Genomic DNA, 27,768 nt, shown 5'->3' with positions numbered 1-27,768 from the left:
GTATATGGAGATAGACATAATAAAGCTTTGGTCTAACGTTTGAGCATATTTTTCTCTTCCCATATCCTCTTGATAAGACTATAGATCCTATTTTGCAATTCCCCCCCCCCCCCTCATTCTAGCATTTCCGCAGTTTTTTCGTTTTCTTCCCGTCTTTAGTTATTTTTGAACCCATTAATTAAATTTTTAATCTCTTCTTCACTAGGCAGTTCTACAATTATGCCATCCTTTATAAAGAAATTTTGCTTACACTCTTTAGAAGTTTAAAATGGATGGAAAGATTGGTATCTGACGACAGATGAAATCTGGCACGTATCTTAAAACACAAGTGGTTCAGGATCGTATCTTATATATCTGCCATGGTGCATTTATAACCGACTCAACTTATTAAGTTATGATATATATTGGAAAGATCTTTGATGTCAGTCTTATTATTGATTGAATTTCAAAGGAATAGAAATATAGATAGAAATCAACGGAATGGCTATTTTCTCGATAATGTTGGGCTAGGACTGTTGTGTTTAATCTGTTGGTTTGTACCCTATGTTTGTGTGCAACAACCCTTCTTTGCAGGTATTGGCGTGTTTTCCCAATATATGTTGAATTCTAGTCTTTACAATTTATTTTATAAATAACATTTGATTGATGACCTATCATAAGATGTTCGACCTCTAAGTTATTTAATACAACTCTGTGATTCGTTTGCAAAGTTTGCGGGCGTGGTCATATTATTTTTATACAAAAATGTGACGAGAAAGTGTTGACGTTTATAAGGTTTCTGCTTTAAAAACTCCTTAAAAAATGTGCTATCGGGCATTTCCAAATGGAATATAAAGGAAACCATAGGTTTTAGAGTCAATAAAAATCTCTAGGATAACATAAATTGCACACAGGTTTGATAAAATGTTGCAATGAGAAAATTTGCCAAAAAGTCCTTGGATGTAAACTTATAGTCTTTATCGCATACTTAGCGAGATTTGACGGAAATGTGAAGTTAATTTTAAAGCGGAATGACACGTTTGATTTTTATTTTTATTGCCGAGTCCCCAGAGTTGAGATGAGTTATACAACTTTCAGAAATGCGATAACGTCAAAGCAGTCTATCGGATACTATGTTTACTGCGACGTAATTTGAAAAGTTTGTAATGAAAATACTTCCTCCTATATAACTCTTATAGTTTCTTTCTTAAGTGGATCATGTAATAGATTTTTAAAATAATGTTTTACGTGCGAGTGTCAAAATAGTTTAAAAAAAAGAGGAACAGGGGGCGGTACCTACTGTAAACTAGCGCGGAGCTTCATACTATGATTAAATTAATTTTATTATTTATTTTTTATATTTTAAACAAATTCAATAAATTAATGTTTGCTCCTAACGCCACCTGTTAACGTATTAACAAAGCATACATTGTTTCTTCTTAGGGTGCCTATCCGTTCCGAACGTTGGCGATCATTCTGGCTATGTTAACTTTGTTGGTTGCTATACGGAATAGCTGTGTAGAGGTCTTTCTATAGCGTGCTCTTAGGTTAGCAAGCCAGGATATTCTCCTTCGTCCTGGAGCTTTCCTTCAATTTTACCTTGAAAAATGCATTTAAGTAGCTCATATCTGCCTTGATTTCACTCCACGTAAGATTTTGACCTGATCTGTATATTCTCTATCTATTCGAAGTACCGCTGATTGATTGAAATACAGGTTAGCTATTACTTTTAGGTCTCTTCTGTCAATGCCTGTCCTTTTCAGCACTTTCATCATTTGTTCATGCCTGACTCTATCGAAAGCCTTCTTTTAGTCAATCAGGCATGCAAAAACATTATAGCTGACATCTCCACATTACTGAAACAATACCTGCACGCCAAATAAAGCTTCCCTCGTACCAACGGCGTTCACAAATCCAAACTAATTGGGCGCAATCTGTTCCTTGCATTTCCAGTAAATTCTTTTGTGGGTGACTTTTAAAAACAGCTTTGGCAGATAGCTCATTAGGCTTATGGTCTTATAGTCTTCACAAACTTTTGCTCCTGGTTTTTTGGGCAATGGTAAGAACTCCGATTTGAGCAACTTGACTGGTATTTTTCCTGCCTTGTATATTTCATTAAATATTTCAGTTATTATTTTTATTTGTTCTGCATCTAATAGGTTTAGCCGTTCTGCAGGTATTTTATCAAGTCCCGGTGCCTTTCCATCCTTCATTTGTCTGAGGGTTGCCGTTATTTCTTCTGGTAGGATTTCAGGGCCTAAATTTTCTGTAATGGTGGGTTCTTGTATTGTTTCTAAGGTCGTGGAAAAGTTTCTCCAAGTATTCTTCCCATACTTTCTTTTTACCTTCTTTAGTTATGGCAAAATTGCCTTTATCATATGTTATTTTTCCGCTGTTGTGTTTTCGCAACTTTCCAGCTATTTCCTTCACCTTTCGATGTATGTATTCTCTTATATTCTTGGAGATTGTCTTTGTTTTTCTTTCTCTGGTTCACTATCCATCCTCTGATTCTCTGATACGTTGTTTACTTACGACAAATCTGACAAACTCAGACCAAATATTAATAATAAAATATAAATAATATTTTATTATTGAGTCTCAAAATTGACATACACAGCTAAATCCAACTTGTTCGTCTCGTTTTCATAATATAATAAATATGGCCCTGAAACTGTTTTCTTCTAATATTGCTACGTTTTAGTTTATATAATGAGAATTAATCACAATTTTAATTAACAATAGTTTTATTGTTATTTTAAGAACGATTTTAGAAATAAAAATACCCACAAAATGTGTTATAAACTCAAACCCATTAATTAATTTCCAAAATGACCAAAACATCGAAGCTTTTCATGTTTAACGAATCCAACAAACAATACAGCCGTTGCTCTACTTGCGTAGATTATAAATTTGGTATATAGAGATTATCTGTGTTGCTTCATAAATCTTTACTGTGTTTCTTGTTAATCAAGAAAGGTGAGATTTATCGTGGCTCAAAGTTTTGATTGATATGTTTTCGTGCAAAGAAACAAAGATAAACCGAGGCTAGTGTTTTATCAGACAACTTTATCCAGTTAAAGCAAAATAGAAATTAGTTTCTACAGGGAAAGTTTAGAGCTGCCTCGATTGAGTGGTGCAAACTTGGGAATGATATTAATACGGCAGGGTATTTTTTTATTGTTCTATTGTATTATTTTTAATATCGGGAGACAATTGTTTTATATAACTAAGGATCGGTCAATACAATGCAATTTTTTCCGTTGAAATGATCACATCTAGACCTTTTTAATTTATAGATATAATAATGGTAAATATAACTTAAGACACTTAAGATATTTCGATAAGAGTATTTCTATTCAATATTATAAACAAGCCACACTAGCTAACAATAAAAACACACTTCAAGGAAACGTTACTTTGTACGACGGTACAATAAATTTTTAGCTACGTGTTAAGAAAATCGGCATGTTCAAGTCGGCGATTAGAATATTTTATTCAAACAACGTTTCTCCAATCTATTACTAAGACACTTCTCCGCTCATTATTTCGTATCTCCTACATCAATATTTGAGTTTGAGATTGTCTAAATTTTACGTTCAATCAAATAGAACAGCGTCGTAGATAATTGAAGGATTAGGGTGTCAGTTCCATCAATGTGTTAGACAAAAGCTCTTAAAGTATTCAGTTTATAGTCAATAGATTAAAAAGTACTATAAAGTTAAATAAAATTGTGTGTGCACAACAATATAAAAAATTTACTTGCTGCTTTATTACGTTACAATGACGTACAAATAAGGAAAATACATAAACAAAGTAGGTTTTGAAATAGAGAGAGAGATAGGTTATAAAGTAACTAGATCGACGTATCGTATAAGAGATGGAAAACTCCTACACAAAATCATGTAGGTTAGAAGATTCCTAGGGAGGCATCCCTACTATCCGCATTACTTGGTTAAAGATTAGCAATCGCTATTAAGAAAATTACAAATACTTAGAAGATCCAAACTACAAGACTGAATGGATGCAAATAAAAACTACTTTTTTCGCAGAAAAAATAATTTGGTTATACTTTACAGGCAAACTATAAATATTTTAAGAAAAAAAAATTACAGAAAATTGTATGATACTCAAAGACAATCTATTAATTCAACTGCATCCTTAGAAGAGCCTTTAGCTCGTCCAAGTGGTCTCTGTCCTATTGTAAACTCACCCTTAACGAAAATTATGCAAAAGATAAACAACAAAGACTAATAGTGATAGCAGCGCAAGTTCAGGAGATGACTCAAATGACAGAAAGACAGTCGACAAAAAAAAAGACTTAAGCTTTCTTAGACTTCTTAAGCTGCCGATGTGTCTAATAGAGCTGCTGCAACAATTGCAAATGCCGTTTAAGAAGTTTTAAACTTAATTTACAAAGATAATATAGCATTGGCCATAGACAAAAATAAAATTCGGAGAGAAGTTAATGAAAACAGACGGCATGGAAAACTTTAGCATGAGAACAAACATTTAGACAAGTAAATTGAATCAATGGAAGAAAAGATCAAACCATGGTCTTCGAAAACGGGAGACGAATTGTAAAAACTGCTATAGAGCATATAGCTTTAATTTAAGAACCAGGTAGTTTATGTTTTGGGCACTTAGCTTTTAGCCAATCTCGTGTCATAGATATTGCCGAAGAAATATTGAACAGCTTCTTCTTCTTCTAGTGCCGTCTCCACTAATGAAGGTTGGCTATAATCATTGCAAATTTTGTCTCTATCTTCTGCTTTTCTTAAGAGCGTCTGTGTGTTTAACCCGGTCTAGTCGCGAATGTTTTTCAGCCAGAATATTTGTCGTCTACCAGGACCCCTTTTTCCTTCGATTTTATCCTTCATTATCAGCTGCAACAACTCGTGGTTATCATTTCTAAGTATGTGCCCCAAATATGCTGTCTTTCGCCTTTTAATGGTGGTCAAAAGTTCTCTGTCTCTTCCCATTTTGTGCAACACCATTTCGTTCGTAATATGATCGGTCCATGGTATCTTCAAAATTTTTTCCCAAAAGAACTTTTTTGCCTTTTTTCGGCCTAGCTTAGTGTCCGTATTACCATATTATCTTTCATCTTGTATAGCATAGTTTCTGGGTTTATCCCGAGTAAGCAGTTTCACTTTCTGAAAGAGATCTCTCGTTTCATTTCGGTGTCCGTGGATTTCTGTTTGCTCTCATATATTAGAAATATATTAGTATTTATCTTTGATAAATATACATCGTCATATACACCAAAATTCTGGAAACTTTACAAAAATTATCGTTTTTTCAGCAACACTCCAATGATGATCGTGATTTATATAGTTTATCAGTACAATTAAATTTTTATTTTATTGTTTTATATTTTTGCTTAATATTTTATATATTTCTCACTATATATATATATATATATATATATATATATATATATATATATATATATATATATATATTAAACTTAGAGCTAAGAATAATATTATTATAAAAATTAATATTAAACTCACCAGTCTTCCGGGTTGAACCGCGTCGATATCCATTTTGCCGAGCTTTCGACATCCTCTCTGATGTCTTCTTCAGGGCTTCCGAGGTCTCAGTGTCCCGAGCCCCCAGACACTACTACACTCACTAGTCACTTCTAGTTCACTCACTAGTTCACAATGACAAGTGTGACCTTGCCGAAACATCGTCAAAACAATGGTTTTTCTAAAAACCAAAAATATTTAACGCGGAGTCAAACCCGGAAAACAACTGAAACCATATATATATATATATATATATATATATATATATATATATATATATATATATATATATATATATATTAACATAATTATTAAATAAAATATGAAACCAGATCCAAGCAAAACGCCGAAAATTGGAGATTTTTGAATGGCAACATTGGCAATACTGTATTGCGTCAGGGTTTTGCTAGTCAGTCGACGACCCAATTGGAAGCGTTTAGTATAGTCTCGTGCAACTTTCAGTGTTTATTAGTGACTTAAGGTAGTTGTTACTAAAGGGATATTGTTTAATTGTCGGAGAGGAATACATCAGTGTCGATTCGACGAAAATGGCACCAAGAAACCCAAAACGTGTTGACTGTTCGCCAGGAAAGAGAGCCAAAGCAATTATCCTTCGAGAAGGAGGTTACACATATTAAGAAATAGTAAACAAATTGGGTGGTGGCGCCCCAAAATCAGGTACAATGAAAGTTTGTAAACGTTATCATAACACTGGAACGATCAGCAAAAAGAACAGGCAAAAAACCGAAAGATAGTCAATATAATGAGTAGAATATGCTGAATTTCTTTAGAAGATCGTCGTAGATCCACAAAAGAAATTAATGCTATGTCAAATCAATTGGCTTACAAATATCGGAGCGCACTATCAGAAGAAAGTTGTGTAAAAATGGATTGCGAGCACAAATTCCTAGAAAGAAGCCGATCCTGAACAAAAAACAGAGGCAAAATTCCATTGCTTGGGCTTTGGCACACAGAGGGTGTGCAGTGGAGTAAGGAAATTTGGAGTAATGAAACCAGAATGCCGATCTCAGAAAGTAACGGAGTGAAGTTTATTCGCTTTATTTATATGGTCCTGTGTACATCCTGTGAGTGTCATGGTATGGGCTTGTATGACCATTAATGGAGTTGGAGGTTTAGCAGTAATAGAGGGCAATATTAATGCAAAAATAAATATCAAAAAGAGATACTGCAAGCCAAATTGCTGCCGACTGTCAGAGATTTGTTTGAAGGGGAGCCCAACAATGCATCCTCCAGCAGAATGGAGCGCTAAGACTTCCATGGAATGGTTAAGAAACCATGACGTTACTATCCTATCTTGGCCTGTAAATAGTCCCAATCTAAATCCAATAGAAACTTTATGGTCAAGGCTAAAAATATCATGCCAAAACCCAAGTAAGTAAGAACTGATAGAAGCCATTATTCAAAACGGGTTTAGAGTTATTATACCAGAAGATTTGGCTCGTCTCGTGAACGCCATGCCTCGCAGAATTCAGTCTGTCCTAAAAATAAAGGTTATCCCACCAAATACTAATTTTCTTTATAACAACCATTGTACCATTTTTTTAAAATATATCTACTAATAGTCAACGGCTGTTGTTTTTTATTCATTTTTAAATTTTTAGAGGGTTTTTCCTTTTAAAATAGATGTTAAAGTAGAAGCATAAAACGATGCAATAAAATTATAGATAAACTAATAAATAATATAAGTCTTATGAAAAAGAGGAATGCTGGTAACAAAACTAAAATTGTTGTAATGTTTCCAGAATTTTGGCCACTAGTGTACAGCGTTTGGAAAACTGCAATGCATTTTGTTGACCAAAAAAACCCATCTATTGATGATCATCGTCCCAATCAACGTGCGCCCCTGTTGATCTTCAACACATACAACTCGGGAAGTTCCGTCCTTAATCCAATAGCTCTCATCTACAGTAATTCGTGTTCAAATTTTCCAAGAAGCTGTGAACCATAATAATTTTATAATTCGGAACGTAACTAAATGAACTCCGCGGTTGCTAAGGTTGCGGAAATTTCCTGAAGTAAACTTGATATTTAATGGAAAACGTCTGTGCGCTTTTATCTAAACAATGTAAATAGGTATACGAAGCGGCAAAGTGTTATACTTTTGCCTTACAATCAGTTTACTAAAGATTGTGTTAAGATATTGTGCGCCTGTTACGAGCGTATGTACATAGCTTATAGATTATCTGCACGATTCTTTCGGAAAATACAAATTTGTGTTTAAAAATGGTAACAGTATTTTCAATACATAATAAACGAATTAAGTCGATATTTTATTATGCATTATATGTTTTAAAAGATGCAATATTTAAACAATATAATGTCTAAATAATGTCTAATAAAACAATTTGAACATTACAAAAAATGGTAATTCAAATTGTTTCAGTTTACTCCTGAGGAAGCTATCAAATAAATAGCGAAATATTGAGTATCTTAGAAAAAATAAAGATTTTCATTAGAGACCACTTTACCCGATAATTCCAACGTATTTATAAATTATTTTTTGGTCGAAATAATCACTTCTCATATATATATATATATATATATATATATATATATATATATATATATATATATATATATATATATATATATATTTATATATATATATATATATTGTCATACTTTTTCTTTCCCAACCAAAGAAAAATAAATAAAAATATCCATCGGAATAAAATTTTAAGATATCATCATAAACAAAAATGTATATATTAATTTAAGATAAGATTTAGTGTACATAAGAATAGAAATTTGTTTGGCAAACGACCTGTTTCCGTTGCAAACAAAATTATCAAAAAACTTTTGTTTAGAATTAGAAGACATTTTACCTGTAAGTTAATCTTTTCATTGTTTGTATGGTCGAGTATTAAATGACCATATTCTAATCTTTTGAAATATGTATAAATTATTGTGTATTGACAAAACCAATTTTAAAGTAAGCTATTTAGTTTTTCTCTGAAACCGAAATTAGGCTTTTCCAAAATCATGGTAAACACAATTTGAGCTTTTGATTGGTCGGTCGTTTTCTAAATGGGAATTTGTGAGTCGATCATGAGACAGGTGAATTTAGTCATATTTTGGTCATCGAAAGGAAACAGTCGTTTGTCTCAAGATAGGGTGTGGTTCGTGAGTTTGGATACCGGCGTAACGAAAAGAAGTGAATAGTTTGAAGAAGGAGATAACAAGTAGATTAAAAGAGGTCCTTGTATCTACCGTGGGCATTTTATAAAGTATATGTGAAAGTATTCCTACGGCATCAAGTTGACAAAAGGAGGTCCTGGTGTCATAAATAAGTAGCTGAGTTTGAAGAAGTGAAACAGGTGTTTTTTGTGTAGTCTGCAGGAGGTTTGCAGAGACGTTAAGAAAGAGCCGAGGTGCAAAAGAGGAGAGATCACATCGTTGAGGAGACTGGACTTTTCTGGGTATTTTCCAACATACAACTCAAGAAGAAAATAAGCTGTAAGTGTTTGTACAATTGAATTTTATATCTATGAAGGATCGTTTCGACATCATGGTCATTAGCATTCAAATTTAAGAACTGAGGTTTTGTTAGGCTAATTAAAAGTTTAAAGTTTTGTTGTTTCTTGTTTCAAGTAAAGAAAATTTTAAGTAAAATTGGTTTTTCACGTAATACAAATGTATGTAGCTTTATAATCTTATTATTATAAAAATTTGATTTATTTTCTTGTATGCTGATTGATAAGATAACGACAGAATTTAATAATTGTTTTATTCGTTCATATAAAATAAAGAAACGTAAATCTTTGTAATATAATATATTTGTATTCTTATCCTTTCTTCTCTCCCGATAAAAGACAACTAGAAAATCTTATGAATCCATCGAACACAGGTAATATAAGGATTATTTTACTTTTGATAACAAATAAGTTATAATTCTTTGTTATTGGCTAAATAAACTAAGATTTAAGTCAAAATAAACAATCATAACAATATATATATATATATATATATATATATATATATATATATATATATATATATATATATATTTATATATATGCATATAAACAAAGTAATGTATGGATCCTGAAAAACGGAAGGCCCTTTTGCAGCGATGTAACGGTTTACTAACCAGCGTAGCGTCGATTCATCAAGAAGCCAATAGATTGTCGAAGCCTCTTTTCCTCGTTTATTTATTGTTGTTTCGTTTACATCCGATAACGCGTAAAAGTTAACTCTCTAAAGAGGACTAACTGATACGGCACTGAGTGAAATATTGCTCCCATAAATCATTTAATCGAGTCTGTTGTCTTTCACAATCCAAATTTACTTTCAAGCTAATCTGAACGCAAAAATTATTTTTGCAATCTTAGGTAAATTGTATGGTACATAAATATAAAAAAAATTGGTGTATATAATATACATTATGTAAAAGATTAAATCTTTTAACAAAAGCTGCTATTGCTTTGTTGAATTAAATGGCCAAATATATTACCCAGGAGGACAAATTCGTAAAACTTCCCGTGCTCGAATCAGTATTAATAAAGTGTTATGAATCATTTCAGCATATCCCTGCCTCATCATCAGACACTTGGGCTGATACAAATTCAAACTCGGAAAGTCCAACGAATGTCTCCTAGTCAAGTTTTGAGAGATATTTTTTTTTACTTTTTGTAAGCTTTCTCCATAAAATTGTATCAATCAATGACAATAAAGCATATTTCTATTCTATTCTATAGAAATGGTCCGTAAGAATTTATTTACTAAAACCAAAATGCCTAAAGATGTCCTAACCTTATTTTCGAAGCGTCTATCTCAAAAAATGTTCGTTCAATATTGGAGAGCACTTTACATGTAAATAAATAAAACAATATTATAGTTTATTTTTATGAACGAGAGAGTAATTAGCATAATTTTAACTGGTAGCTCCGACCACTCCATGGGCGTGCCCAAGATTAATTGAAAAATTACTTTGAATAATTGTAAAAAATAAATGATTTATTTCAGTGTTATAAAGTGTTATGTGTATGTAAACAAAAGTGACCTCTTTTATCACACACTATATTAGAACTGACTGGCCTACATTAAAAAGGGTTTTAAAAAATTCACATTTTTTTTAATTTTTAAAAATTACAAAAGAGAAAAAGAGTTTTTAAAACCGTCTAAGGTATGTTAAATAGATGAATAAAAATATTAATATAAAACTTACAGCTACTTGTTACAAATCCAAATCAGATTCAGAAGATGAACTTTCAGAACCAAGATTTATAATAACTGGCTCGATCATTTTATCAGTAATATTGTCCAGCTTCCACATATTTTTTCTCTTCTTTAATAGTGTGATTTACTGCCTTTTCCCAGTTTTCAGGTTTTACATTATTTACGGCCTCCAAAAACAACTGTTTAACATCATGAATTTTAAAAGTGGTATTTTTTCTTGAAACTTCACTCTTTATTTGTGCCCATACCAGTTCAATCGTGTTTAATTCACAATGATATGGTGGGGATCTAAGTACTGTCATTCCACGATTTTTGGCAATTTCATCAATTTCGTATTTTTTAAATTTTTCTTTATGAAGGGCACACAACGAATAAAGTTCCTTTCTTATAGATCCGGGATGGTACGTAATATTTTTTGAACTCAGCCAATTCTGCAAGTCTTTTTTTAACCACTTGGTTGTGGGCAGTCCTTCTATAAGTCTGGAGTGATAACTTGCATTATCCATTACTATTACACAATTCTTAGGAAGAAGATCTATCATTTGTTCGAACCATTCTTGAAAGACATCAGCGTTCATGTCTTCATGGTAGTCACCGGTACGAGTTGATTCAAAAGTTTGTATATAAGTAGTAAACCACCTTCAACAAAACCGTCTGAACTGCCAATGTGTACTATTATCAGCCTGCGTCCCTTTCCTGATGGTGGGTTTAAACCAGTAGATAAGTTATTTACAAAAGCGTGCCTTTGACTTGTAACAGTTTCATCCTGCCAAAATTTATTTGGTGTATGACCCTCGTTGATCCATGTTTCATCAAGATAAAATATTTTTCTTTTTTGGTTTCTCATTTCCTTTATGGTTCTTAGAAAATGTCTTCTCCATATGACAATATCGCTTCTTTCTAATAAAATAGACTTTCTGGGATTCTTTTTCCAGCGGAAGCCTATTTCTTTTAAAAGTTTCCATAACGTACTTCGACTCATTTCTGGGTAATCCTTATCATCTCGAACTGAGACAAGAACTTTATCGAATGTTGGAAATTCTTGTCTAAAGAAGAATTCATGCACTTTCCGTCGAAGCCCTTCTTTAAAATGATATTCTATTTGAAATTTTGGTTTCCCTGGAGCATTACGTGGCATTTGAAAATTACCACATTTCTCTTCTTTAATAACTCTGTAAATCGTAGATTTCCCAACACCAAGTGTACTGCTAACTAACTCAATGGTCTCATCAACACTTTCACATAAACGTTTGTCTGTAAATGATTTAAAACAATTAAATATTAATGTTTTTTCATTAACTGTTAGAGGACCAATTTTTCGGCGTTTACACGGCACTTCCAAATTTTCCATAACACTAGTATACACAATAAACTGCACCTTGCAACTGAAGTACCTACTTTTAGTGAACTGTTAAGAATTTTGAATACGCCACTTGGACCTTCCTACAAAATGGAAAAACCCACTATCACATTTTCTGTGGAATAAGTTTAGAAGATAATTATCTAGTCAATTACTGTCGTAGATTCCTGGAATTAAAGAATTAAATGTTTGATTGTTGAAACCCTTACTTCGTGGAATGCATTCATTTCAGATAAAATAAAACGTTTTATTTTATCTAAAGAATTAAACTTTATTTTGCAAATAGGTAGGTACTTATTAAACTTTTATTGGTTATATATAACCAATAAAATAAACATCTTACATTTCTTGCAAATTCATTAGTACCTGTTAACCTCTATCACTCCGACACTGGCAACCTTATTTAGGGATTAGTAACCCTCACAACTATTGTATTCTATTCTGCTCCAACCTTTATACCTGGTGGTCATACTCAATTTAAAATTGTTTTCCTATATACTTCTGTAAACTTGTTGACAAATATCTGTTTTTCATTGAGTCACCCGTATCAACAGTTTAGGGATTTGCATACATAATTTATTGTTTTATTACTCTCTCATGCATAAAAATACACTATAATAATCGAATAAATATAAACAGAAATATAAAAATGTAGTACTTACATGAAACTGCGTTCTCGCATTCCTACTAGCATAGCTAAGATGAATCCCGAATATTAATATCACCAGCTCCCCGATCTCGGTTACGTAGTCCCACCACAGTGACTTACAGGCGTAATATTGCTCCCCATCCAGAGTCTGTCCGAGATATAGGAGAGTGTAATTCTCCTGGATAAAGTTGAGAGTTATGGCAGTGTAGGCAGCCATGTAAGCCAAGACCTGGAACGAATAGAACAGCTAACGAAGTGTTTACTGGTATTAGGTAAACGTGTCGACAGGTCCGAAGGCCGTTATGTTACATGAGCTTAATGAGATATTTGCTACTGTTAATGAATCGTTTATTTCACTACTACACACTACATCTGGTACACTATTTAGATTGTTTGGTTGTTATTGGTCTATAAAAGTATGAAAAATATTTACTTTTTTGAAAATTAAAACGTCTAAAAATATTTATATGGAGCAAAATTTACCAATAACATCGTCTCAAGTATACATAAAGTTTCTAAAAAAAATTTTTGGAACACAAAAACAATATGTCAGTGATAATTTATAGTGAAACGAACTAGAAATGTTAGTAAAATGAAGAAAATAAAATCTATGAAACTTTACTCAAAATCAGTTTATTGTATGTATCTAAAAATTTGGGTCAAATTAAAAAATATAAAAAAAATTAGGAGCTGTTGCAATGGATGCAATTAATTAGAAGATCCATCAGAATTTCTAGAAAAAAATATTGTCTTAAATGACACCACAAAAAGAAATGATATTATATTTGTATTGTTGTAATTTTTACCAGATATTAATTCAAAATAGGATAATTTATTTTGCAGAATATATACCAGATATTCATGCAAAATTTGTAGAATTAAACAGAATTTAACGATAAGATATAAAAAATTAAAATTTAATTTTTTTAACTCTACTTTAACAAAATAAATCCCAATAATAATTGCTCCTATCACTAAGAGTGAAAATCCAGAGAATAAGAGAAGATAACAATTATTATTAAAAGAAAGAAAGAAATCAAGATGGATTTGACATATACTAAATAAAGATTAAACTAACGTAGTCAGGCGGGCACTCGGAAAAAGAAGAAGACCAATAGCTGTCTAAGAACTACAACTAAGAACGTGAATGTAATGGATTGAGTTGGAGAAAAGTCAAGCGAAGGGCTAGAAATAGAGAGAACTTGTATAGGAAATTTCAGTGGGATAAGGTAGTATAACAATCCTCCATTAGGAAGGACAACAACAGACAAAGAGAAAAAATTGTTATTTTATCTCTTTTACATGCTTGCATTCTGATTAAGCTTGTTATAAAGTTCTGGATGGTTGCTTGAGGAATATTTCCCATTATAACAAAACAACACGCTCCAATTTTGGCATAGGCATTGAGGTCGTATTCTCTACTTTATCTTATTTTTTTTAATTCGTTATTCTTTCCAGATTTTCTAAATTATGGACTATTAGTGTCATTAGTATGCCTAATATAGTTAATTGAAGACTGTTAACTAATAATAACCAGTACGATTTTTTTAGAGTTAGTGTTTGAATATAGAGGTAATAATATACATTCTTGTCTGACGTTCCTCATAATTTTGACTTTCAATATTTTACATCCAAATTCTTACTCCTCTTTGCTGATTAGTATAGGTTTAATATTAATATCATATCTTGTTCTGGTTTTTCTTTATAACAATTCCTCGCAGTTTATTATTTTAAATCTATGGAAGGCTTTCTTATGGTCTACGAAACTGACACAAAGGTCTTAATTAATATCTATGCATCTTTGTATAAAAAGGCTAAAAGCAAATACTGCTTCTCTTATAGCCGCATCTTTAAGGAAGTACATTTGCGTGCCAGCAATTTGTAGCTCGAGTTTGGAGTCTAGTCTTGGTGTGTTTGATGATTAAATATGTTTTTAGCAGCATTTGTGGCATATTATAGAATATTCGGTAACCTTTGCAGAACTTTGCAGTACAGAATACGTAGATGGATGAGGAAAGTGGCAAAATTGATGCCAAAATAAGGGAGCATGGTTAGAATTAAAGAAAACCTGCTGTGTTGATTTAAGATAGGTCATTTTTTTATACCAACAAGCTGAGGGTACTTCGTACTATAAATATGATTAAAAACATTAATTAATGTTTGTAAGGTGTAATTTTTAATGAGTAAGCTGTTTTATTATTTCTCCTGTTACCAGATTGAACCCAGGCGTTTTTCTAGAATTATTATTTTTATATATCTCCTCATGGACTTCTTTATAGGTGTAACAAAGTTAATGTCCATTTCGTCTTGGTACATATCAGTCAGTTCCCCAAGGTAATCTCCTTCGTTTAGTTGAAAATGTTTTTTAAATGTTCTTCAAAACGTTTAATTTTTTGTTCATTTGCATCATCTGCATTTCTTATTGGAGGGTTGTGCATGATTGGTTTTTTCGGTTTCTTAGTAGCCTTCTAAAGTGAATAGTCAGTTCATTTGTCATACATCAATTCGCTAATATAAAGTCCAATTGTTTCATTTGTATTTTTTTAGTGTTCTCTTCCGAGTTTTTGCATTGTATTGTTTAGTTCTGTTTTATGGGGTGGCTATCTGCTTTGTTGCCATCTTTGTCTTAGCTTCCTATTTTCTGAGATTAGATCTCTTATTATTTTTAAGTAATTTTTAACTTGTTTTCGAGATATGTTAGTGTATTGTTCCATGCTGCTTCTTGGATCTGTTTTGTAAATAGCTCTACTTCGGAGTCAAGTTTAATTGTTTATATTTATGTTACGGTCACAGAAAGGTTAAGCATCGCTCCCAGTTCTTGTTTGAAGCTTTCTCAATCTATCCTTCTATTTACTAGCCTCAGAAATAGCTCTTTTTGTATCGCTTCTTGACTTATTATTAGAAGGATGGGAGAATTATCTGAATCCATATCCCATGCTATATTCCTGAATATGAAAAAGTCAATCAAGCATTGTGTTCACATCAGTCGGCCAGTAAGTTGGTTTTCCAGAGGATATCGCATTGAAATTAATTGTATACAAGCCTTAAGTAGTTCTCTACCTTTTATGGTTATTCATTTTAATCCCCATTCCGTATATTTTGCATTATAGTCTTTACCTAGCACAAATCTGTTACCTATGGAGCTCAAGAATTCTTTCTACGATTCTACTTTTATATTATGTTTTGGTGGACAGTTACTGTTACCACTATAATATTACAGTTTTAAGTTTTAATATCTACAGCTGTAGATCATATTTGATTTGTCTGCCAACCTATTTCTTGATAACAGGACAAAGGTAAAAGAGATTGATATTGGTATGATTTATGAAAAAATGTAATTTGAGAAGCCGACATTACATAAAGATAAAGAAAACGATAAAAAAAGTGACAGCAGATTATTTTTTCTGGAGAGCCACTAAGGTATTAAAAAAATAAATCTTGCCTTATCTTGAAAGACAAATTATAGAGGTACTACCGTTAAACGAAATGATGATTAAAATAAAAAAAAGGAATGCAGAGCATAAGTTCTTAAATAAGACGATCAAAAACTAGAAGAACTTTATCTTTCTGCATATAACATTTTATAAAATTGAATAGAGAAAATATTAAGCAAATATAAAAAGAAATAATTAATTTGATACTACCCTTTATAACGTTTTGTTAAACAAATTCCTAAAATACTGTTTTAATTAGCGTAACATCTTTCAGCCACACGAATTGGCAGCTTTTCCTCGTAAATTTCAAACCCGAAGTTGCTTTTTGCATTCACCGAGTTCGTTCTTCCTTTTATGCGAAATCAATGTTGTAAAATCCGATTAAGTATATCCGAGACTGATAAAAAAAATCCACTAGCTAACAAAAAAATTCAAGCAAAACAAATTGAGTAAGTATCGTTCCGTTCTCCACGTAATTTGACAATCCTCAGGGAATCGATGAAAATCTCATTTTCCCGTGTTTCCTGTTAAAGCGCCGGAGCTGTCCAATACCTGAATATTGAAAATTTTATGGATGAACAAACTTTTATACCAAGAATTGAATATAAAAGAAAAATATATTTAAATCGTTATACATTTATAGGATTCCTGCAAGAAAGATCAAGCTACGGCTTGATATAGTACGAATGTGATATATGTGTATACCATTTTATGCAGGATTTCTGTGCCATAACAATTCAATGGATATCGACAGCATTTTGTGATTTTTCACTAGGTATATATGACATGATTGATGAATTCGGTTATAGCAACATGCAAAGGGTGAACATTTGAAACGGGAATAGAAAATTTGTTATAAATAAATCAAACACGCTTTTAAATACCTTCAGTAATAACAAGAAAAGCATAAAATTTTACGAAATTAACCAATTAAATGTTCTTAGTAACCTCCAATACAATAATTCAATCAACCGCAAATCGATATCAACACTCCATTGTGTTGAAGATATTTTTTTTCTTTTTGTAAAAATATTACTTTTTCATATGAATTTTTTTAAAAGATAATGAATCCCAATTATCTTGTTTAGTGTTTACCTCTTATCTTTTTGAGGCTTCGAAAGTTTCTGACTGATCGCAAATTGGACTTCAACCTCCGATACAAGATGCTTAAGTGTTACGTGTGGCCTGTTCTCTTGTACGGAATGGAAGCTTGGACGTTAAAGGCCAGTTCCATTAACAAACTTGAAATGTTTGAAATGTGGTGCCTGCGTCGAATGCTTAGAATATCATGGACGGACAGGGTCAGAAATGAGGAAGTACTCAGAAGAGCGGGCTTACAGGATAGGGAACTTTTTAGTTATGTAAAAAGTAAAAAGACTGCATACTTGGGACACATATTACGAGGAACAAGATATACTTTTCAGCAACTGATACTCGAAGGGAAGATAGAGGGTAGGAGAGGTCTGGGGCGTAAAAAAATGTCATGGCCGCGCAATATTCGACAATGGACAGAAATCCACAGCTATGGAATGCTTCGCAATGCAGCTAAAAACAGAATTATTTAATCCTGACTATTTAACATCTCTCCTGACAAGACGATGTACGGTGGACGCCTACGCAGAAATGCACGGCACCTTAAGAAGAAGAAGAGGTTATCTTTGGTTTGAGATTTGTCCACGACTGGTTAATTAGAGATATTATTGTAAATGTTTACACAAATGGGAATATTCTAGTGAAGAAAGAATAGAATTAGTTAAGTTATACTATGGAAATAGTCAGTGTGCTAAGGCTACAGCAAGGATCTTTAATACGAATCACTCAGAAAAAAACGTAAGTCACCAATATGTTAGACATTTAACTGATAAGTTTAAAGCTTCAGGTGACAATAACAACACAAAGCACGAAGTAGACCGTCGAGTGCGAAATGAAGCAGTTTAAGTGGCGGTATTGGGTGATTTACAAATGGATAATCGACAGTCTATCAAACAACTATCTTGTGCATCTGGTGTATCAGCATCGACTTTTAGCATATTTATCGACTTATAAAATCCCATAAATTCCACATATATAAAATATGATTACTTTATCAATTAAACGAAAGTAATTCTGATCGTCGGCTTCAATTTTGTGAAAAATTTACTGAAATTATAAATACCAACCAACATTGACTGTACAATACGTATTTTTCTGACGAGTACACTTTTGTGTTAAATAGTAAAGTTAATAGACATAATTTTCGTTATTGGAATAACAGTAATCCTCATTTATTCATGGAGACCCATACACAAATACCTCAGGAATTAAATGTATGAGTTGGCATTTTAGGAAACACTTATTGGACCATTATTTCTTGAACGAAATCTCAACGGATTGAGATCCGTTATTTATTTAAATTTGTTAGAACACGGTATTGATGCGCTGATCACTGAAACATTGGAATCTGATAATAATCTTTTAGAGGATAAACCGACTTTTTAAGAGGAGGGGGCACCCCCACATTATGATACGCGTAAAACAATTTTTGAATTAACGTTTTATAGGGCATTAAATTGGCAGAAGGGGTCCAATAGAGTGGCCGGTCAGACCACCGGATCTTTCACCTTTGGATTTTTTTGTGGGGATACCTAAAATCAAAAAATATACGCCACTCTGCCTGCAGATCTTGCAGAGTTGCAACAAAGAATTGTGTCAGAATACCGATTATTGACACTAGAGGTATTTGCAAATATACGAAAAGGCTTTGAAAATAGACTGTATTATTGTATGGGGGTCACAGGAGGCCATTTCGAACATTTAATTGGTTTAAAGTTATTCCGTAAATTAAAAAAAATAGACTGTCGTGTAAAGAAAAAAATACCTTTCAAATGATGTTCCACTCGATCATACTTGCTATTTAAAAAAACTGGGGTTTGATGCGGGGCAGTAGGAGGTTACATTTGATGGCATGAATTTTGCATGAAAATTCGTCCCCCTTTCAATACAAATTGACGTGTTTTTTTAAATTTTAGAAAACTCTTGGTTTCTTAGTTTCTGGGGGGTCAAATTTTCGTTGGAACACACTGTATATTCGAAGGAATGTTTTTTATAAATATCTCAAAATCTCCTAATTGGGACACTTTAGTTGTTTTGGCTTAAAATAAACATTCAAGTTTGTTTTATTCAGCATATATAGCATATATCGCAGTTTTCAGGAGAATGAGAATCTAAGTAATTGCGGCCGATCAAAGTATTGGAGTTGAATTGGAAATTATAAGAGCTGGGAGTTTTTTTACCGGCAAAAATGAAACATATGTGGGAATTGAGATTCATTACCAACGAAGCTTTAAAATGAAGCGAGAGACCTTGCTTTGTTCTACCAGCACTGAGGCCTTTTGATTTTCAGCAACGCGTCCTCATTAATTTTGTGTGCATCAACGTTTGTAGTGCTACAACAATAAACTTGAATGCTACTTTGATTACCAAAGTTGTACTTTATCTAAGTAAAATCATCATTATCTTTGCCTTTATCATTAACGGGGTCGACTAACGACTAAGTCACGAATAGTTGGAAGAATCCATTTAGCGACGAGTGAAGTCTGTTCCGTTATATAAAATGTACACTTTTTTTAATATTATTAAAATCTATAATAAGGATTTTAACTAACAGCTGTTTTATGTATTTATGAATGTACAAAATATTGAAAAAATAAATAAATAAACTTCGGTAATTTTTAAAAATATTGTAAGATGAAAAAAATAATAAACAAATACTAAAGTTACTTTATTCAATTTTAAAAATAATATTCTACAGTACCGTCTACTATACCACTTTTTTTGTAAACAGTTACTAATATGCTGCTTCTTAAGTAATTACTATTTAAATGGGAATAAGCCACAATTAAAGGTTAAAGTACGTTTATTGACGTTTCAATTTCCACTTCGGAAATCGTTCTCCATTCGTCTAACATTTGTTCCACTTCCATAATTCTATTAAGTAAACCTGTTAGCCATCCTCTTCCTGTCTCGCCTAATGCTATCCACACCGACTTAACTACAAATTGATAATCGAACACTTTTTTGTAAACAATATATGTTACCGTCTTATGTATAATTTACATAATTCTGCGAAATATATTTAACATTGTTATCTGAACATTAGGAATTGTACAACAAAACCAGCTCCAAAGCTAATAAAGAGCAACGTTTGAGTATAGGCAGTAGAGCAGCAGTGAAGTAAATAACCCATCAAAAAAGAGGGGAAGAAGAAGTCGACTCTGGAATAAGAGATGTCGAAATCAGATTGGAAGAAAATTGAAATTTTAAGAAGTTAATACTTATACTAAGTGACTTATAGACAGACCAAAAAGTTATAAAAAATTAAAATTAATAAATTTTCAATCCAGCAGTATAACCAGTTCTCTCTTAGTATTTTCACGACGTTTAATTTTCGTGTATAAAAGGCTTTAAAATTAATTTTCTTTTGAGTAAAAATCGGGGTTTCAATCAGCTTTGGATGCCTCTTTTTGAAGTAAAAAAATCAAATGAATGCATCTGCCCTTCGTACGGAAATATCGATTTCGGAATATTACTTTTTTATCGTCTTTAATTAAAAAATAAATTAATTTTCTTTGTACTTTTGTACAAATTATACAATTATTATCAAATAATACTCTACCCTTAATCTTCCTTAATAGTCCGTATTACATAAAAAACGTAGAAAATATAGCATATTATCCTATATGTATAGTACCCACAAAAATTGAGCTCTTTATTCATGATGATGAGCTTGGTACAGCTGGTACAACTTTTCAAAAGGATGTTTCCGAAAAATATGTTTTAATGAGTTTAGAGAGCTAAGGGAATCTGTTATGATCAAGGCTTTTGTGAAGGTAAACTCGTTAAAAAGATTCACAGAACGGTATATTGCTTAGAGCTTAGCTGAATATATGCTATATAGTGGGACTAGACGGAAAAGAAGATTGTTTTCTGAAGAAAAGATTGATGCCAGAATTAGATGCATCTATGTAAATTTTATGGTGGTCGGGGTACTTTTCTAAGAGGGCTTAGAACTTGAGCCGAATAAGCGAATTGTTTGTACTGGATTTATCGAAATAGGCCATAGATATATCACAGAGTGTTAAATCAATCAGCTAAGGCTCAGGGTATTTAATATCCGAGGATAAAACATTCGGAAAAGTAGTATTTAGATTTTGAAGTATGGATTTAATTCTTTCGTTATATGGTTTTTTAGTATAGCAAATATCTTGAAATTTGTAAAATAGTTTCGAAACACAATTCAGATAACTGCTTTAATCTGAACCTTCTATAAATGCAAGGTATAACAGACGTTGATAAAGATGTTAATAGAGACATGGGGAATCTAAAATTTGCATTCCACGACATGTCTTTTTAATTTTATTTTTATCTTGAAATTTGTTTACAAAAGTGTTTTTATATATTGGTTTTGAAATATTACAAACGACTAAGGCTGCATGTGATAGGGTGAAAAACAAGCGGCGGTGATGTAGCGGTGGTTCTCCTAAAATAGCATAAATTCTGAGAATAGGAGAAGTTGGAAAACTCCCTGTAATTAATCTAAGACTTTTATTATAAATAATATTTAACAATTTAAGAAAAGATTGATTAGCAGTAGAATAGGCAATTGCTCTATAATCTAGCTTAGAATATATTAAAGATTGATATAGAAAAAGTAGAGTGGATTGGTCTGAGTCCTTAGTTTTTGTTACAAAGAGATCTTAACACATTTAATCTTTTATTACAAAAAAGGATGAGTTGTGAGATGTGATCTTTCCATGTAAGCTTTGAATCAAAGATTGAACCCAAGAATTTGTGATGATCTCTAAACTCCAGCTGTTTCTCATATATTCTCAGGGTTAGGAGTTGTGGCAGCGCGCTTGAAGAGAATACAACTCCTATCTTTTTCTTTTAAAAATTGAAAAACTGTAAGGTGGGACCAATTTTTGAGAATATCTAAAAAGTTTTGAAGAATTGAGGACATCAAGAAGATATTTTTGCCTTTAATAGATACCACTAGGTCGTTAGCGTATAAACCGGCTTGTAGGGGTACTTAAATGATTTTAATTATAATATTTATTGCTACTAGAAATATTGTTGGACTGAGTAAGGATCTTAGGAGTATACCATTTTCCAAACTATAAATAGTTGAAAAAATATTATTTATTTTCACTTGAAAAGACCTGTTTAAAAAGTTTTGGAGGAAGACAAAGCAGTTGTAACAAAATGTGCTAAGTAGTTTGGGTGACTCTATCCAGTGTAGCAAAAGGGTAAACTCTAAAATGTACCTTGATACACCAGCGAACTAATATGTGGAATAACGGAAGATGGAAGGGATTAGATAGAAATAAATTATGTAAAAGAAATAAATAAAGGGTAAATATGAATTTTAAAATATAGCAGAATTAAGTGTTGGCTAGCGACTATGCAGGAGAATGACCACTTGACACTCAAAGAAGGATTCGGCCAATTTGCATGCCCTACAGAGACCGTAAGATATAAGAACTAATGACAAGAAAACCACCAAGAAATAAACAGATGAAACATAAAAGTTGCTCTAATGAATGCTTGGGCGCCAGGAAGTTAAATGTTTTCTTCCGAGATATCTTGTATTGCTGAAATATGAAAGATAGGTACTAATTGAAATATTAAATTTTAACCACAACTTTAATAATTACCAAACTTATGTACAGACTATTTTAAATGCTTATATACTAAACCACCACCTCTTATGTACAGTTAACTTAACTATATTTACAGTAAAATCCCTGAATATAATTATAAAATAATTTACCCCTGATATACCCCTTAATTTCAAATCGTGACAAAAGTTATACCCAATAATAATGTATAAATAATAAATATAATTATATACTACTCACTAATAGTTTAGTTTTCGTTCAAGAATTGTCTAGGTTTTCAAGTGAAAACTCTCTGGATATGTGTGCACACGATAACCTAACAAAGAGAAATTCAAGGGAGAGTTATAACCTCATCCCTTGGTAGACAATAAATAATTAAATTAAGTTACAATGATTAATGTTTTAAGAAAATTGAAGGTATTTATTATTAAGGATATATATTTAAATTAAAAGTGAACCAAAAGTTAAAACCTTGAAGAGGACGTAGCAAAAGTTATTTAAAATAATTGAATGAGAAACAAAAATAAAAGTAAGTTCTTCCTGCCGGTTTCCGTAGGTTTCCCTTGAAGATGATCCGGTGGAGAACTAGACTCAGGTGGTAAAAGGTACACCAAACCTGGATTCCCTGGATCAGGTACTCTTAGACAAATAAGTCAACTTAAAATTCTTCTTAAATTTCCAATAAAAACCAGTGAACTTAAAACTTCTTCCCCTTGTCCTTAGTAAGTACTACCCAAAAAAAACTAAAAAAAGATTTCTTCCCCTGACTTGCAACTGGATTCTGGGAGTAGGCTAAAAAGGAACAATTGTGTTACTTCATGTTCTTTGTACGTACAAAAGGTAAGGAAAAACACAAGGTTTTTCAACCTTGAAAGGCGATACAAGAAATGTCAACAAGTGACCTTAAATTGAAATAAAAACCTTAATGGTTTTCGGTAAATAGTGACCTTCGAATGGTGTGACAATGTTTTTATAATGTATGGATATATTAAATAGATAGTTTTAACCGAAAGCATGATCTTTATATATTATAGAATAGGAAAAAAAAGAAATATTAGCCGGTTTAAACGGTATGAAATTGAAATAAATAATTGTTTGCTTTCACTCTTGAAAGGAAATAAAAATTTGAGTTAGAAATAGAATCTAATACTTATAATTTATTTAGGTATAAAACATTTTCCTTAATGAAATAAGATGAAATATGACATGTATAAAATATATGAAATACCTATCAAAGAAGAAATTAAAAATAGATCTGAATTTTACTAACAATGGCGGACGATATGAAGGATTTTTCCTTATAATTTATTTGTAATTTCATCTTACCGGCTAGGGTGACCCAACTGAAAGTATCCTCGTACAAACAACAAAATAACTCAAATGATTTCTTCTAAAACAAACAGCTCTTGACAATAAAATAAACTTAAACTCAATTCGGGAAAAAATGGCACTTCCCAGCCGCTACTACTCTGATCGAAACGATCCTTCTTCGATCACATCCAGTTGACAAGTGCCCTGTTAAGGTTCTACACGTCGTCGAGTGGATGTACTTTCAGAATCTTACCACTGGTGGCGCGGTTTAATGCCAACCTTAGAAAATAAGATTTACTGGGAGTTATTTAAATATTTAGTTTAAGAATATTTCAATATGAATTTAATTTAGAATTAAATTAAAAGATTCCAGTCACAAAAAAAAGGTAAACGATTATTTAAGTAACGGACTCGTTACACAGTGACCTTGAATATTCCATTTATGAAGTTGTTTTAAGATGTTGTACTTCCAAGTTTTATTGAATGCCTGGTCTAAATTAAAAAATATAGCATAACATTTTTGGTTTGTAGTAAGAGTTTCATTCATGTATCTCACTTTCCAAGTCTATAATGGTATCTGTGGTTGACTGATCTTTTCTTAAGCCATTTTTCTCGGAGATTAAGAAATTGGAATTTTCTAAAACCCATAAGAGACTTTCTTAACCCATAGAGTTAACAATAATTTCTAGTAATTTGCACGCTGTCGATGTCAGAGATATGGATCGGTAGGATTCTGGGATTGGTTTTTTATTCCTGTTGTTTAAATGTAGTAATTCCGGCTTTAAACGAATCCTAAGGAAATAAAATATTTTCATTTATTAATTATTCTTTTATTTTATGTACTGTCCAGGAATTTATTGTTTGCTTCTTTAAAATTTCCGAATGGGATGAGATATTATCCAAAACTATAACAGATGGTTTATGTAATGTTGGAAGTAGTTTTTCTTTCAACCATTTCACAAACACCTTGGTATTCATGTTATCGTGATAATCTGCCAATTTTTATTTTGATGAAAGTTCCATCAATAAAACCATGTTTTTCACCTGCATGCAATATCATATGTCTCTTTCCCTCAGCATCAAAGTGTTTTATTTATTTTATACTCTTGTCCTGCCAAATCCGTTTTATTAAATCATGAGCAAAAATCTACGTCTCGCCTAAACAACCAAATGAAACGTGTTTTTTTTTTTTTCATAATTATTAGTTTCTTAAAAAACTCGATCTTTTATAAAGGACACTAGCTCTTTCACACAAGGCTTTTCTATTGCCTTCCATTTTGAACCCAAACCTTGATAGTCTTAGCGCCCAGATTGAACTGGTCGCAAAGACTTGATTTATACTTTAAGTATGTCCTACCATTTTCGCTATCAATACTCAAACAAACTATTTCCAATCACAAGTACGTACTGTTATGACAAATTTATTAGAGTACCATTAATTTGCAACTGGTTTGGGAGTATCGGTAAATTTAGGTATCAGGGTATCAGTTTCCCCATATGGTCAAAAACCCTAGTACAGGCTATGAAGGAGTCAATAAATATTTACGCCTATGCTAACATTAAATTATAAGTAATAACTACTCTAAATGTAAAAAATCTTTTGCAGGTACGTATACAGTACCAAATTCTTAAAATATAATTTATGTTTCACTCGGTATATCGGGAAATTACCAAATTAAACCCTTTCTTTCCAAAAACCTTCTAAAACAGACGTAAAGAGAAGGAAGTTGTTAGTCAAACAAAATGAAATGCCGGATCGACTAAGCATATGTTAACTCGGGTGATTAGTTGCAAAACATTTTGGGCGTTACGCCAATCTCGATCGTGTAACGAACTGTCGAACATCGAGAACTGAATTTATCCCTCATCCACTATTAAATTCATAAACGCACCGTCATCTTGTGAATATCCAACAAGCCCTCAACTATCCACAACTTCATTATACATTTTAACATATATAGACTAATCCGTTAGCTTTATTTCTGATAAATTATGTCAAATATTGACGTAAAACTAAAAATTTTGTTATAAATCTTTTACTTCTTCTTTTCTATATTCTTGTTTTTTTCTTCTAGGTCGCTTTTCTGATAAACGATTTTAAAATTCGACATTATATGCATTTTGTTTATGACTTTCTAAAAAAAAAATAATGTAGTCCCTTATCTATGACTCTTTTTCTTCTGAGAAACTGTCAGAAATTTATTTACTATTAATAGTTCACAAATTATAACAATTTTTCATAATTTTATTCGGGTTTTTTTAAGATTTTCGGACTGGATCTTCTAAAAAAAAACAGGCTGGCAGAATAGGTACGTTACAAAAAGGGAATGTTACGAATATGATACAGAGACACACATAATTTTCATAGATTATAAACAGGCCGTCGAGAGACTGATACGAGAGTGCCGCACTAAATAGGAATAACAAAAAACTTTCAAAACTGATACATGACGATGAAAGTGTTCAGATCAGCAATAAGAATTTAAGTTTGTACACAAACTGTTACCGAATGCTTTTGCGTAGTCTATAAAGCATATGTCCACGTCTTTGTTCATATCTCTGCAGCGCTGGATGAGTACCTGTAGATTAAAAAGTGCTTCTCTTGTCCCAAAAGAATTCCGAAACCCAAACTGCGAATCTCCAATATTATCCTCGCATTTTTTGCTTATTCTGTTGTAAATAACCTTGGTGTATGCCTTCGAAATGTGGTTAATTAGACTTATCATCCGATGTTGATCACAAGACTTTGCTTTTGGTTTTTTCGGTATGGCAACAAAAGTTGACTCTAGCCAGTCTTCAGGAAACTCCCCGCTGTTATAAATATTGTTAAAGAGTCTGACGAGTGAGTCTAGAAATTGACTATTTGTTTCGCACAGCATTTTCAATACTTCCCCGTATACGTTATCGTTGCCTGGTCTTTTGTTATTTTTAAGACCCTTTATAGCATTCTCCACTTCTGATTTTAGAATAGACGGGCCAGTATCATCATTGCTCAGTGTATACCTACTAGGACGGTCATCATTAAACAGTTGTTCCACATAAGTTTCCCAGATTCTAACTATTTTGTCGACTACAGAGACATTCGAACAATAGCGAGTCTCTATTGGGGTCAAACAGCTAAAGTGAAAGTAGGATCTACATTGACCAATAAAATTGAGATCAAGAAAGGGGTACGACAGGGCTGTCTCTTGTCTCCTATTCTATTTAATATATACTCAGAAGAAGTATTTAAGACAGAGCTCGAGGAAAGCACAGAAGGCATAAAGATAAATGGAGAAATAATTAATATCATAAGGTATGCTGATGACACTGTGATTTTAGCAAGTAGCATGGAGGAACTAAGTTGCCTAATGAGTAAGATACAAAAAACAAGTGCAATACGGACTCAGACTAAATATCACAAAAACCAAATGGATGTTAGTAAGCAAAACCCAACAACCACCACAGCAACTGATATTAGACAATGAAAGAATTGAACACGTGGATTCGTACATCTACTTGGGAACAACAGTTAACTCAAATTGGGATCAAGCGAATGAAATACGTATAAGAGTAGAAAAGGCAAGAGCATCGTTCACTAGCATGAAGCAAATTTTCACCTCTAAAAGCCTGACCCTACCTCTCAAAATTCGACTTCTGAAATTTTATG

General features: G+C 32.2%; 2 protein-coding genes across 3 annotated transcripts in view; one reads left to right on the top strand and one right to left on the bottom strand.

Annotated features, from left to right (window-relative positions):
• Pld (Phospholipase D) overlaps window positions 1-27,768 on the top strand; it is a 384,903-nt gene that overhangs the window by 174,304 nt on the left and 182,831 nt on the right. The window lies entirely within an intron of this gene.
• smog (G-protein coupled receptor 158 smog) overlaps window positions 1-27,768 on the bottom strand; it is a 182,016-nt gene that overhangs the window by 59,367 nt on the left and 94,881 nt on the right. For both annotated transcript variants that reach the window (XM_072521091.1, XM_072521092.1), the window contains exon 7: window positions 12,732-12,947. In XM_072521091.1, coding sequence (XP_072377192.1) covers window positions 12,732-12,947 — 216 coding nt within the window. The remainder of the gene's footprint in view (window positions 1-12,731; window positions 12,948-27,768) is intronic.

The sequence above is a fragment of the Diabrotica undecimpunctata genome, chromosome 1 (genome assembly GCF_040954645.1).
Source record: "Diabrotica undecimpunctata isolate CICGRU chromosome 1, icDiaUnde3, whole genome shotgun sequence".
NCBI classification, from domain to species: domain Eukaryota; kingdom Metazoa; phylum Arthropoda; class Insecta; order Coleoptera; family Chrysomelidae; genus Diabrotica; species Diabrotica undecimpunctata.
The sequence above is the reverse complement of the archived record's forward strand: the minus strand, read 5'-3'. Positions and strand labels throughout refer to the sequence as shown.